Below are 13067 nucleotides of genomic sequence, written 5' to 3'. Positions count from 1 at the left end.
CTTCAAGCACAAATCAACAAATTAAAAACAATGAAATCATCAATGAACTGAAAATTATAAAACGGCAGAAGAGATTCTTCAGCATCCCGCTCGCTGTCTTGGCTTCTTTGCTCTTTGGGTCTGCGGGGGGGACCCTGGGCTTCCCCTGGCAGCCCCAGAAGCTCTGGAAGAAGCGCAGCCTGTCCACTGCTCTTTGGGGCTGGGGGGGGGGAAATAAGGTTTTTTTTTTCTTGATCCCCCCCAAAAAAAACTAGGTGCGCCTTATGGTCCGGTGCACCTTATAGAGCGAAAAATACGGTAAATAAAATGTTGAGATTTTACACTATAACCAAAATGACTTCTGCTTGTTATTTTTGAAATCAATATATTCTGTTTCTTATGAACACACATGGGATTATGATTATGTCTAAACAAATATTTTAAAGCACTTTGGACCAGATTCAACTAAGCAGATGCAGAATGCTAGCAGAATGAGACATTCCTCTCCTCCCCCATGTATATTCCTCTCCCCCCAATGACCTCTGAGGGGTCTGGAGACCCTCCCTGAACAGCCTGTGCAGGGGGAGAGGGGAGATCATTCTGCTGGGCAAGCTGAAATGCTTTCACTGATGGAACCATTGGAAAACCTTGATGATAAATTATTTCCCCAGCTACACACACAAAAAATTCGGAACAGCTACTGAAAAGTAAAAGGTGCAAAGTTTCCCCCAGGAATTTTATCAGAATAGATATATGGTTGATTATTTCACAATATGTGGCAGATGACTAAAGAAGAATTTTGGTGTATATTATGCAGTGGATATGTTAAATAACAAGACTTGACCAATTTTATCCAAAAGTAAAATCTGAAGAACAAGGTTTATTTTATTTCAAGTTACATAGGATTAAACATTTCCCCTGATTACTACTGAACAATGTGCAAAAAACACTTAGAATGAAGTCACTTAAAAGTGCTTTGAAAGACAACTATTAGAAATCTGGGATTCTTGGCTACATAATCCATCCTCAAGTATTGGAATGAAACAACACCATGTGCCTCACCTACTTATACTTAGGCAGACCTACCTCAGAGATTAAAGGAGAAAGGCAAAGGAAATAATATATTTTTAAAAAGAAGATTATCTTAAATTCCCCACAAATAAGCAGGGCATAGAGTAGGGAAAGCAAACAAACCTGCCTGATCCATCTGAACCTTCCTAGTGCTCCGGAGAATGAATATATATAGCCCATCAAACCAGAATTGAAAGACACAGGAAAAAAAGTAGGAAGGTAGGTAGGGATACTGATGTTTATGATACAGTAGTAGCTTTCCATATTGAGGCACACTCTGTGTCAAGAACCAGTTACCAATAGTTTAAGCAACCAGAGGAAGTCAGACAATATAGTTCAGAAACCCAAACAGAGCTCAGAGACCAACATCAGCACTTAGGCTAAGTTCTTATCAGGTAATTGGGCACAGAGAGACAAAAGAGGGAGGGAAACCTGTATCAGAAATTTTAACTAACAATTCCGTTTTTGAGATCAAAAGGCAAGGGAGAAATACTACAAATCAATGTTGTGAAAGAGACTTTCCTCCAACCCTTTTCTGGTTTAGACCAAAGAAGTAGACTTTATAACCTGATGAAAATCAGAGTTGAAGTAACATGCAAGGGGAAGGTTTTTTACGGATCTGGGAAAGGTGTTATGCAAGAATCCAGCACAAACAAGTAGGCACAGGACCTAGGCTCACACAAAGAAGCATATACAGTTAGAACCGAAAAGGTGCCGTCATGCAGGCAGGGCAGGAAGTTGGGAGCAGGAGCTGAGCTCAGGCTACAAGGCAGAACAGAGGGCAGACAGAGTAGGAAGGCTCCAGAATAGATCAAAGGGTCTCTGAAGCTTACCGCTACCAGGACAGCTCCAAAACACACTTATTCAAAAGAGGACTCCCAACTTGGAAAGGAGCATGGACACATAGGAGGAGATCCCATCAAAGGAGGATTCCAGACAGGACAAGACGGCACAAGACATGACAGACCTGAGGCAAAGAACAAGGGGCTGTACCAGCCAGCTGTGTGGAGAGTTAGTGGGGAACCTGCTGCTTCAAACACAAAACTTTAAAGGAGATATACAGTACACTCTACGATAGGGCAAGCAGGGGAAAGATGTGACTGTATTCACACTGCCATTTGCCACCAAGCGGCACACTGTTGACTAAACCACAACATTTTATAAAGCACTTAATGAAGATGTCCGGTTCTGGGAAGGTTCCTGTATTGCAAAACAGCTCATTTGCAAGGAAGGAGTGGAGTTAGAATGAGAGAAGGCTGCATGTGAGACAGGCTTCCACTCTAGCCAGTGCATCTGGTCTCTGAAGCAGAACAGGCAGTGTGAAAATAGCCCTTCAGTCCTTACAAGGTAGCTGCTCCCTTGTGCAAACAGGCATGAATCAGAATGCCAATTTGCAAACGAAACAGCATGTAAAAGCAAATGGGAAAGAATTCTTCATCAACTACTTTAATAAATTTCAAGAGCCACTGGAGAAAAGTTACTTTGCCTGAGAGTCCTTCTGAAATTAATTTAGGCTTCAACACTGCAAAGGAGGTGGAAGTATATGAAAAACTGAACTTTAGCAATTACAGGCAACTGCTTACTATGTGGCAAAAGTGCCTTGATAAGAGGAGTAGCATTGAGCTCATTCCATTTCTGAGGTCAAGGACAACTTTCTGCCAAAATTAATCATCTGCCTTTCTATTGTGCTTTGTCAGCATGCAGTTGGATTTCAAAATATGGATGCTTTAGAGCCCCCCTAAGGCCGGAAAATTTTAAGTGGCTACTACAGAATCCTAAATACAAATGTAACACTTTTTGCCTTAGCTTTTTTGAGAAACAATACTTTTTACCTGCAAAAAGATAGCCCTAACATTCTACAATGTGCAGTCATCAGCCAAGCTGCAATTGTTTGGAACAAAGTCCCAATGGAACAAGAGAAGTGAAATCTGGTGACTTTTAAGTGAACTGAATCAGGGCAAACTTTAGCTAAAAGTAGGGCCATTTATATTTCAACTACTTCGGATCGTTAGTGAAACCTGAATAATTATACTTTTTTAAATAACCAAACATATGAACAGAAAAAAGTAAAACAACAAAAAGTAGAAACTGGGAGTGAAAATTTGAGAAGGCAGAAGCAGATTAAAAGATGAATGAGTACTAGGTCACATCACCAGTTGATTGACTCCTCACAGGAGGACAACAGCAACAACACCACACTGAGCCATGTCATACAATGTTTGTGTATGGCTTAAGGATACTAGTGGGCTGAATTATCATGCCTCCAGTAGCAGCTGGCAGAATGCAAGGGGTGGAGCTGCATTGCTCTCCCAACTCCCCAACACCATGTGTGGCTGCTACTTACCAAGGGGCGTGGCATGAACAGCTCGGTGTGATGCTCAGTGTGATGTGCAGCGGCAGAGCCAATTTGACTCTCCTGCCACAGTGTGGGGGACCATGCTGCGCTGCCTGCACCTCACCCTCTCAGTAAGCAGCAGTCAAAACATGGCGTTGGGAAGCTGGGAGAACAATGTAGACCCACCTGCACCACACCATAGGCCAACGCTGCTGCATGCCCCAACGCCACGAGTAATGGAATAGTGCCAACACTTCACATTTCAAACATATCTTCAAGTTTACTCACATTCTTAAACACACTTTTATGGCACCAAGATCACTATAGGAAATGGGACTGGTTAAAATTGCAGTACATACCTTCAGCCATTGATCTGCCTGCTCCTTGCTCTGTACAGCAAGCACTAAAGCATCCTGCCCCTGGTGTGTGATTTTCAGCTCATGCTTCTTCTTTTTACTATCTTTGGGAATGTACGTAATACTGCAGCCACTCAACAAAAGTTCCATCTGAGGCTGTTGGTCCTTGGAACTCTTATAGCACTAAACACACAGTTAAGAATGGTATTAGGACAAAGCTTCATGGTGCGCAAAAAGCAGCTCCAATCCAAAGCTAAATAAAATTTGCTTCATCTTTCCACTAATCAAAGATAAACAGCATCAACATTATCACAACTATACTGAGACCATGTCATGGTTTCTAAAATAGCAATAAAATTTGTTATCAGAAAAACTAGTAATGAAACAGAGGCCCCAGCTGAATTCTAGTACTCTGATCCACAAAGCTTTTGCACTATGGCAATAAATTTTGCTGCTGTGGGATTTTGTGATAAGTGGGTTGTCCTGCTGGTTATGTTTTCACCAGGCTAATGGCAGCAGCAAGTCAGTCAGCACACTCAGGCAGGTGGCTCACAGCCTCATGGATAGTTTTCCCAGGCTTCAATACACTATAACTGGCATTATCACAAAAACCATAAATTTTAGTCACCAGTAGTTTGTTTTCTTTGATCACACAAAGCAGTTTAGTCCACTGCCCAAATCGCTTCTTTCTTAAAAGGAAGGCACAGATTTTAGCATCCTTAACAAGGTCCATCGATGCTTCTTCGGAAGGCCACTGGTGTCTCATTTTCTTCCCTTTCCCATCCTCATCCTCTTCATCATAAGACTCGTAAGAGCTGCTCATAGCATCAGAATCGTAATCTTAGGAAAGAAGTGGTGGGGTGGGGAGTTCTATTAAAATAAACTTAACCAAACAGCACATTCCAACAAAGCAACATTTGGAACAAAACAGTCTGCTCAGAATGATCTCATGTCTATTAAAACATTTTCTTAAGTGGTATCAGTAGAGTACAAGAGCAATAGATGTAACTCTACTGAGTAACTTTTTATAGAAGTCCAGTGGTACCTCTGGTTGCGAACGGGATCCGTTCCAGAGGCCCGTTTGCAACATGAAAAGAGTGCAACCCGCAGCGGCGCATCTGCGCACGTGCAGGTTGTGATTCGCCGCTCTGTGCATGCGTGTGACATCATTTTGCGCTTCTGCGCATGTGCGAGTGGCGAAACCCAGAAGTAACCCTTTCTGGTACTTCTGAGTTGCCACGGGACGTAACCTGAAAGAACGTAACATGAAGCGGACGTAACATGAGGTATGACTATATCACATTTACATTTTCACTAGCAAAGTTAGCTTACAAATGATAACCAAAGCCACAATAACTATAAAACAAAGGAAGAAACGCAGAATCCTAAACCTGTTTGTTTGGGAAGTTGGTTCAAATGTTTAAAGGCCTTGTTGTCCAGCCCTCTCTCATAATGTGAGAAGGAAAATGCTGATCTCAAAGACACCCAAATCCCAGGCCTGCCTCCTTGTACATAAAATAAGTTTTATATGCCCATGAAAGAGCAAATGTTTAATCAGTTTGTGCAGTCCCACAATGACTTCAATGCGACATTCTTAAGTGAGCCAACCAGATGTCTATGGGAAGCCCTCTCTCCCTCAGAACCCCCAGAAATTGGTGCTCAAAGGCATTCTGTTTCTAACACTGAAGCCACAGATATAGTGGCAGCACAATTCGAACTCAAGATCCACCAGGATGATAAGTAAGATTTCTCGCTGAGCCCTTATCCTGGCTTAGCCAGAGGCACAGCAGGGAAAGTCTCCTATCCCAGCTCAGGCTGAACTGAGTGTAATAAGGAGTGTGGCTGGGTGGGATAACACATGGGTGACTTGCACCTATTCCAAACCCCCTTCAGCTTGGTCATGGGACCTAACATTCTGGCAAGGGATTGGACTAGCTGACCCTCAGGATCCCTTCCAACTCTAGAATCCTATGGAACCTACACAGTCAAAAAAGGTGGTGTAAGTCAAACTCTATTTTAAAGGCTTGTTTTCCCTCTGCCAGACTCAGGCCAGCTCAGCCGGCAGTAGCCTTGTTCCTCAATGGAGTTTGGAAATAAGGGTAACTTATGCCAGCTTCATTTATGCCGGTTTAAATTACCCAGAGTAGATTCTGCTGGCTTCCTATAGTTAGAATTGCTTGGTATAAAAGTCAAGCGGATCATTATTTGAAAAGTACAAGACAGTCTTGAATGCTTGAGTAGCATACAGTGAGCAAAAATAATTCTTGGTAGGTAACCTAGAATACTGATCAAGTGCCACAGGCTCAACATTTAGCTTCTCAATCCTACCAACAAATGAAATGGAATCTAGTTTAGCTAAAACAGGTTTATCAGTTTTGTGCAGATATAATATATATTGTCTGCATTTTTTTCCTGTTTGCAGTTGACTTTACTCAGTTGTGTATCTTTTACTTACTGGATGTGATGTATTCTGGAGCCTTTCCTGGACTGAGTGGTACTGCTTCCTCATAGTAACCTTCAGGAAGGGATGAGGAAGGTAATGGTGGTGGACCATTATCTGGTGGCTAAATGGGGGAGGAAAGTTTATTTTAGTTATTATTTATTTAATATTTATATTATATTATATTAATATACCACTGTATCAAAAAACTATTATCGCAGCGGTTTACAACAATATAAAAACATAAAAGCAGGCAATAAAACAATAAAAAGTTAAAAGCAAGTTAAAAGCAAAAAACCAAAAACCAAGCATCAACAGGCCATTGTGGGGGGTGTACTCCCAAATGCCTACATAGGCCTGGCACAACAGAAAACTTTTCAGCAGGCATTTAGAAGTTGGCACAGAAGGCAGCCCCTGACTCTCTGTTGGCAGGGTGTTTCTCAGGACTGGGCCGATGACACTCAAAGCTCAATTTCTCATTGTTGTCAAACAAGCCTCACCAGCTTTGGGAATGACCAAAAACTCTCTTGCAGATGATCTCTGCGGCTGAGCTGGAATATAAGGGTCCAGGCAGTCCCTGAGGTATCCTGGCCCCAAGTTGTTCAGGGCTTTGTAAATCAATGCAAGAACCTTAAACATGGCTCATTAGCACATGGGACAGCTAATGCAGCTGTTTTAACAACACTGTCACATGTTCTCAACCAGAATCTCCCATCATCAATCTGGCCGTGGCATCCTGCACCATCTGGAGCTTCTGAACCAGACCCAAGGGCAGCTCCACAAAAGTGAAGCACATTGAATGGCCAAAAGAAAACATCAAGGTGTGGTGGTTGTTGTTTTACATTATGTTCAGATCTTGCAACTTAGGAATCCTGCATGGAAATTTAAACGTCCAAATGCAGCTTTTGTATAATCACAGCAGACCACTCAGCTAAGCTGCCTTTTCTTCTAAGGTAGGGAAATGTGATCTGAGTGTTCTACCAATTACTTAGTAGCACAGGACTGCGCCCAAAAGTCTTCCACATCAAGACGATGTGTAACAAAGTAGAGAGAGTGATTATGATGGACTCTGTATCGATGGAGAATTTATTGGCTACTGCAAGGCTGTAATCTTAAGGAAAGAAAGAGAACCAAATATACTTGAATGACCTGCTGGTCTTGTCAACAGGGTGGATCTCCATCCCTCCTTGTGTCCCTCCACCCTTTTCCTTTCCCCCACTTTAACTATTTGCCTTCTATTGAAATCAATGGAAGGGAAATAAAAGGGACCAGACTATGCCACCTCCAGGGCTGGCATCATTCATCAACTGGTTTGGGGACCTACCAGCAAGGACTTAGTCCCACACAATGCACTCAGGGCCAAAGGATGGCATGGCCTGACAAATTCAGCAAATCTGCTGGTTATAACGTAAATCAAGCAAAACCAAGCAACGGGTAGTCATTTAAAACAATAACACAAATGTTTGTAATTCTAAATGGAAAGACAGAGATGTTAAATATTCAAGAATAAAGTTATCAAAGTACTTGCCCAACAGTTAAAATATCACATGGGCCTAGGGCTAAGATGTGGCAGCATTTACAAAGATGGTCCACAGCAAAATGTGCCTAGATGAGTCAGATGCTTTCCATAAAAATGCAGGTTCAACCAAGTTGAAGAGACTGATTGGGAATAATAAAATCACTGAGTTGAGAAAGTCATTAGAAGGAGGGATGGAGATCCCTAAACATTATCATGTTGCTATTATAACAGCTGTGGTAGAATGAACAAATACAAGTAAAAATTACTCGTGCTGGGAATTGGAAGAAAGCAAGTGGGACCTGAAACAATATGTGGTGTGGATTAATTCTCTTCAGGACTCCAAGCAGCCATACCTGGAAGAATTTCACTATTAGTTATAGGATTGAACAGATATTTCTCTGGCAGCATATAAACATTATTAGTGGGCTAGAATGTGTTTTTTCTTTAAGGTGGAGAATGCAGACAGCCTGATATTAGGATAGCTTTGGTCCCTTAGGTGAGAGGTGAAGGGAGGGGTATTTAGATGGGGCATCATGTTTACAGAATTATTTTTCTTGGTGTAGTGTGATGCGTCACTGCACGGTTTGTGAGAAAGTTGGAGGAAGTATCTTCTATAACCTTCAGAACTACTGGAGATTCTGCCCACCTGCCCCTGCAGAGTGAGAGATGGAGAGGGCAAGTGCTTGGTATGAATGCTTTGTTCATGGGATGTTTATGGATTATTGCTTGTATGTCAGTATTTGTCCAGGTTTGTCTGGGTCTCACAGAGTAGGCATGCGAGTATGTTGTTGTTTGAGGATGGGAAGCTGAACTGTGGGAATAGTGTCAAGAGTGTGATCTGACAGTGTTCTAGAATAGTAATGAGCATATTAGTTTAGGGTGTTTTTGAGTTTCATTATTGTGAATGTGTTGTTCATGTATAGAATGTGCTTGGGTGGAACAGAATGTGATGTATTTTTAGCAGTGATTATGTTTTTGTTGTATAGGGGGCTGGGAATGCAATTGGATTGTGACTGCTTCTGCATATGTGGATGGGAAGAGCAACTTGATTTTTCTTTTGCCCAATTGTTGATCCTGATGTTTAAAATGTGGAAATTACACTTTTCATCTGTAATATTCTATTTTCTAGTCCTTAAAGGATTTTCGTTTGGCAGTTTGCTATGTTTTACAATGTTGAATTTTATGGTCAAAGGCCTGGAAACGATGCCTTATGAGGAACGGCTAAGGGAGCTGGGCATGTTTAGCCTGGAGAAGAGGAGGTTAAGGGGTGATATGATAGCCATGTTCAAATATATAAAAGGATGTCACATAGAGGAGGGAGAAAGGTTGTTTTCTGCTGCTCCAGAGAAGCGGACACGGAGCAATGGTTCCAAACTACAAGAAAAAAAATTCCACCTAAACATTAGGAAGAACTTCCTGACAGTAAGAGCTGTTCGACAGTGGAATTTGCTGCCAAGGAGTGCGGTGGAGTCTCCTTCTTTGGAGGTCTTTAAGCAGAGGCTTGACAACCATATGTCAGGAGTGCTCTGATGGTGTTTCCTGCTTGGCAGGGGGTTGGACTCGATGGCCCTTGTGGTCTCTTCCAACTCTATGATTCTATGATTCTATGATTTCCATTTTGAAGCTGATTTTTATGCATAATGGGCTAAGAAGATGCACTATTTAGTTGTTCATTGTGTCAAAATGGGAAATTAGTTGTATTTTTGTATTTGTTTTTAATTCTCCTAAATAAATAAATTATCAACAGTCAAAATACTAATTATCAACTTACGTTATCAAATAACAACTAAATATTAACAAATATAGTCTATCAAATACTTACGTTAAATACAATTATACACTAGCTGTCAAATACTGTCTAATATTAACTTCTATTGCATTCAAGTCATGAAATATAGTCATTTACATTGTAACAGGGATTTTCACACTATGTCCCAGGGCACCCTGAATTCTTTGGAGGAGTAGATTAAAGACAGCTTGTGCCCTTGGTCTGCAATGTGCAACCACAGGAATGTCTGGTGTTACAAGACCCAAGTGAGTACAAGACCCAAGAACACACTGCAGCATCTTGTACAATGTTCAGGGATTCTGTGGAGAACACAGATAAATTCCTTGGCATATGTCAGTAGAGCAATTATTCCCTGAAGATAGAAGTATGAAAACAACCGAGACTGATTAACATGTCAGCTATCCAATATCGCAAAATATTAATTGGCAGGCATCAAATACGGAAATCAATTAAAATTGGGTGAAAATTTGGTGTAGTATCTTCATTGAAAATGAAACACTGGGAATAGTCAATAAGCAAATTTGTTTCAATGATATTTAAGTATGAACAGGAAGACCTGGTGGATAATCTGTTAAGTATTAGCTCAAAGTGAAAGTCAAATTGCTCTACAAGTAGATGGTATGGCAAGAAAGGTTTGGCAAATCATCCTACTGGATATGCTGCTTTCACACTTTAAATAGATATGAGGGAACAGGATATACATTCAAATAAACAAATAGGTAAACGAATTTCAAAGCTGTACTATTTAAAAAAAAATTGAGAAAGATCTCTTCATTAGCAAACACTTAGAATATACTCACCAGCCATTGCTGAGGAATCTCTGGCAGAGGCATCTGAGGAGGAGCAGGTAAGTTACTGGTAACCTCTTGTTTCTGTGCATTTTCTTTTATTTCAAAATCTAATGTGAGGATGGGGAAAAGACTATGTAAAATTGACATTAATTAATGGAGTTGGTGATGCTTACCATGGCATCAACTCAAAGCTTACACATAGGACATGGGGTGGGAGAGAAGGAATAACACATTACAAGGGCAGTGACTTGCTAAATGAAAATAAAAACAAGAGGGGAGTTAAGAATCCTTACTTTAAGAAGCCACTAAAGTTTATCATGAGGGAACATCCTTGAAGCTGCAAAGAAAAGAATGGGAAGGCACTCTTGCCCCCACTTGAGGCATGAAGAGAATGATGCAAATCTTTCCTCTGGGAATGGGGCACTAGTGAGAGTTGTGGCCTATCCAGTGCAAAGACCCCCTCCTCCCTTGAAAACAGCCTTTAACTGAAACCAATGGCTGTTTTCAAGACAAAATGCCATGGGGTGGCAGTTTTAGAAGGGTCAGAAAGTAAGTGGTCAACCCTCCACTCTCCATGCCCTGTGACACCACCACCCCTTAAAAAAGAAGTCCCTCACACACAGGGAAATAAGACTTGAAAACAGCCTTTCATTGGGCTGAGTGAGAAGCTGCTTTCAAGCCTAACTGCTGTGCAAAGAAGAGTTAACCCTCCTGCTGCCTCCATAAAACACCCGTTCCCTGTTAGAGGCATGAACTGTTTGTGCCCAATTTGACCATAATCCCTGCCCTCAGCACTAATAAATAATTAATAATAATAATAATAATAATAATAATAATAATAATAATATATTATTATTATTTATATCCCGCACATCTGGCTGGGTTTCCCAGCCACTCTGGGCGGCTTCCATCCGAATATTAAAAACACAATACAGCATCAAACATTAAAAACTTCCCTAAACAGGGCCGCCTGTAGATGTCTTTTAAAAGTAAGACAGTTGTTTATTGCCTTGACATCTGCTGGGAGGGCGTTCCACAGGGCAGGCGCCACTACCGAGAAGGCCCTCTGCCTGGTTCCCTGTAACCTCACTTCTCGCAGTGAGGGAACCACCGGAAGGTTCACCCCTGCAAGACTGGCCACTTGGAAATGCTGTTCTACTCGGGTGCAGAACATGTAAGCCAGACTGCAACAAAATGAGGAGGGGGGAACTGGGTGAGGTTTTGTTTTCCTAGTGCTCTGGGTTAAACACAGTCTTGCCTCACCCCATACCATATGCTAATAACATAAACCTGGCATTAACCTTTTGATGATTGTATCCTCAGAAGAATGTTACTCAAAGCTGCCTTTTTCTCCCTGACTGTGGTTGTTAAGTATTCATGGTCCAGAAGCTGAAGAAACAGCTGTAGTTCAACTATTAATTCTTCCATGGCTGAAACAAAATAAAAACAATTTCGTATAATGAAAATAAGCATAAAAATGATATTTAGAACAGGCAGCCTAGCAGAACTGTAAAAGGAAGCTGCTGGTAGTGGTTTAAATTGTACATAGCAGCTTCCTGTCTATTGTTGTTTGAGACCATTTGAACAACAGTTCCCCCTTAGGTAGGAATGGTATTTATACCAAGGCAATCCAGTGACAAGCAACTGAAGGGAAAGCACACTTCTATGGATAGGGGTAAGATGGCCAACTGGTAAATCCACCACCCAAACCAATTTCATCTAACCCTTCGCTTGATGCCATTTTTCACATTTCTGTGCTGGATTTAGCGGGGTGCAGGTGGTTCCTTTTGGGGACGCGGGTGGTGCTGTGGGTTAAACCACAGGGCCTAGGACTTGCCAATCAGAAGGTCGGCAGTTCGAATCCCCGCGATGGGTTGAGCTCCCGTTGCTCGGTTCCTGCTCCTGCCAACCTAGCAGTTCTAAAGCACATCAACGTGCAAGTAGATAAATAGGTACCGCTCCGGCGGAAAGGTAAACGGTGTTTCCGTGCGCTGCTTTGGTTCACCAGAAGTGGCTTAGCCATGCTGGCCACATGACCTGAAAGCTGTCTGTGGACAAACACTGGCTCCCTCGGCCAATAAAGTGAGATGAGCGCCACAACCCCAGAGTCGGTCACGACTGGTCAGGGGTCCCTTTACCTTTACCTTACTTCTGGCCTCTAGAATACTGTCAGGAAAATGAGTGATCTTTGAGGATTCAGAAAGTGCTCATCTCTTGGACAGAGGGATAAACAGTTTGCAGCAAAGCCAGTTCAAGAATTACCTGCCTCCTTCATTAGACTAGAGCACATTCTTCCCTTTATTGATGCTCATCTACAAACATTAACATGTGGAAGCCAAGGGGTGGTATGGGTATAAAGTGCCCTACACTGCCAGATGACGATGATGGTGAAACAGGACACTGCACATATTTGGGTAAATGTGTGATGTAAACAGCTTTTAGATGTCTGAGGAACCATGAGGAAGAGCTTTGAGCTTTCTAGTAACATTTGAACCTGCCCTTCATATGCAAAGGCACAGAAAAAAAGAAGCAGAGCAGCTAAGATGATCCAGGCGATGGAATGTAGGGAGCCTTAATAGATTAGAACAAATCTTTCATGTACTGACAGTATAGCACAGAGTTAATATTGTCTGTTCTCTAGGAGAAAGCAAAACAGATTTATTGACCATAAAATTTCTGATGCCATGGAAAAATCAACTGCTAGATTTATTTATCAAACTACATCACTCTTTATTTAAGGCTATCCATAAAGATAACCAGGTAACTTTCTGAGAAGCAAGGTTTAAT

At 41.7% G+C, this 13067-nt stretch overlaps 1 protein-coding gene across 5 annotated transcripts in view; it reads right to left on the bottom strand.

Moving 5' to 3' along the window:
- Nucleotides 1–13067, bottom strand: part of AFAP1 (actin filament associated protein 1) — a 52682-nt gene that overhangs the window by 28556 nt on the left and 11059 nt on the right. For all 5 annotated transcript variants that reach the window (XM_079983523.1, XM_079983526.1, XM_079983525.1 and 2 more), the window contains exons 2-6: nt 11582–11710; nt 10290–10387; nt 6197–6305; nt 4370–4581; nt 3745–3924 (exon numbers count right to left, since the gene is read on the bottom strand). In XM_079983523.1, coding sequence (XP_079839649.1) covers nt 3745–3924; nt 4370–4581; nt 6197–6305; nt 10290–10387; nt 11582–11708 — 726 coding nt within the window. In that variant the 5' untranslated portion in view covers nt 11709–11710. The remainder of the gene's footprint in view (nt 1–3744; nt 3925–4369; nt 4582–6196; nt 6306–10289; nt 10388–11581; nt 11711–13067) is intronic.

This window comes from Podarcis cretensis (assembly GCF_951804945.1).
Source record: "Podarcis cretensis genome assembly, chromosome: 7".
In the NCBI taxonomy this organism is placed as follows: domain Eukaryota; kingdom Metazoa; phylum Chordata; class Lepidosauria; order Squamata; family Lacertidae; genus Podarcis; species Podarcis cretensis.
This window is presented reverse-complemented; position numbering and strand designations above follow the sequence as displayed.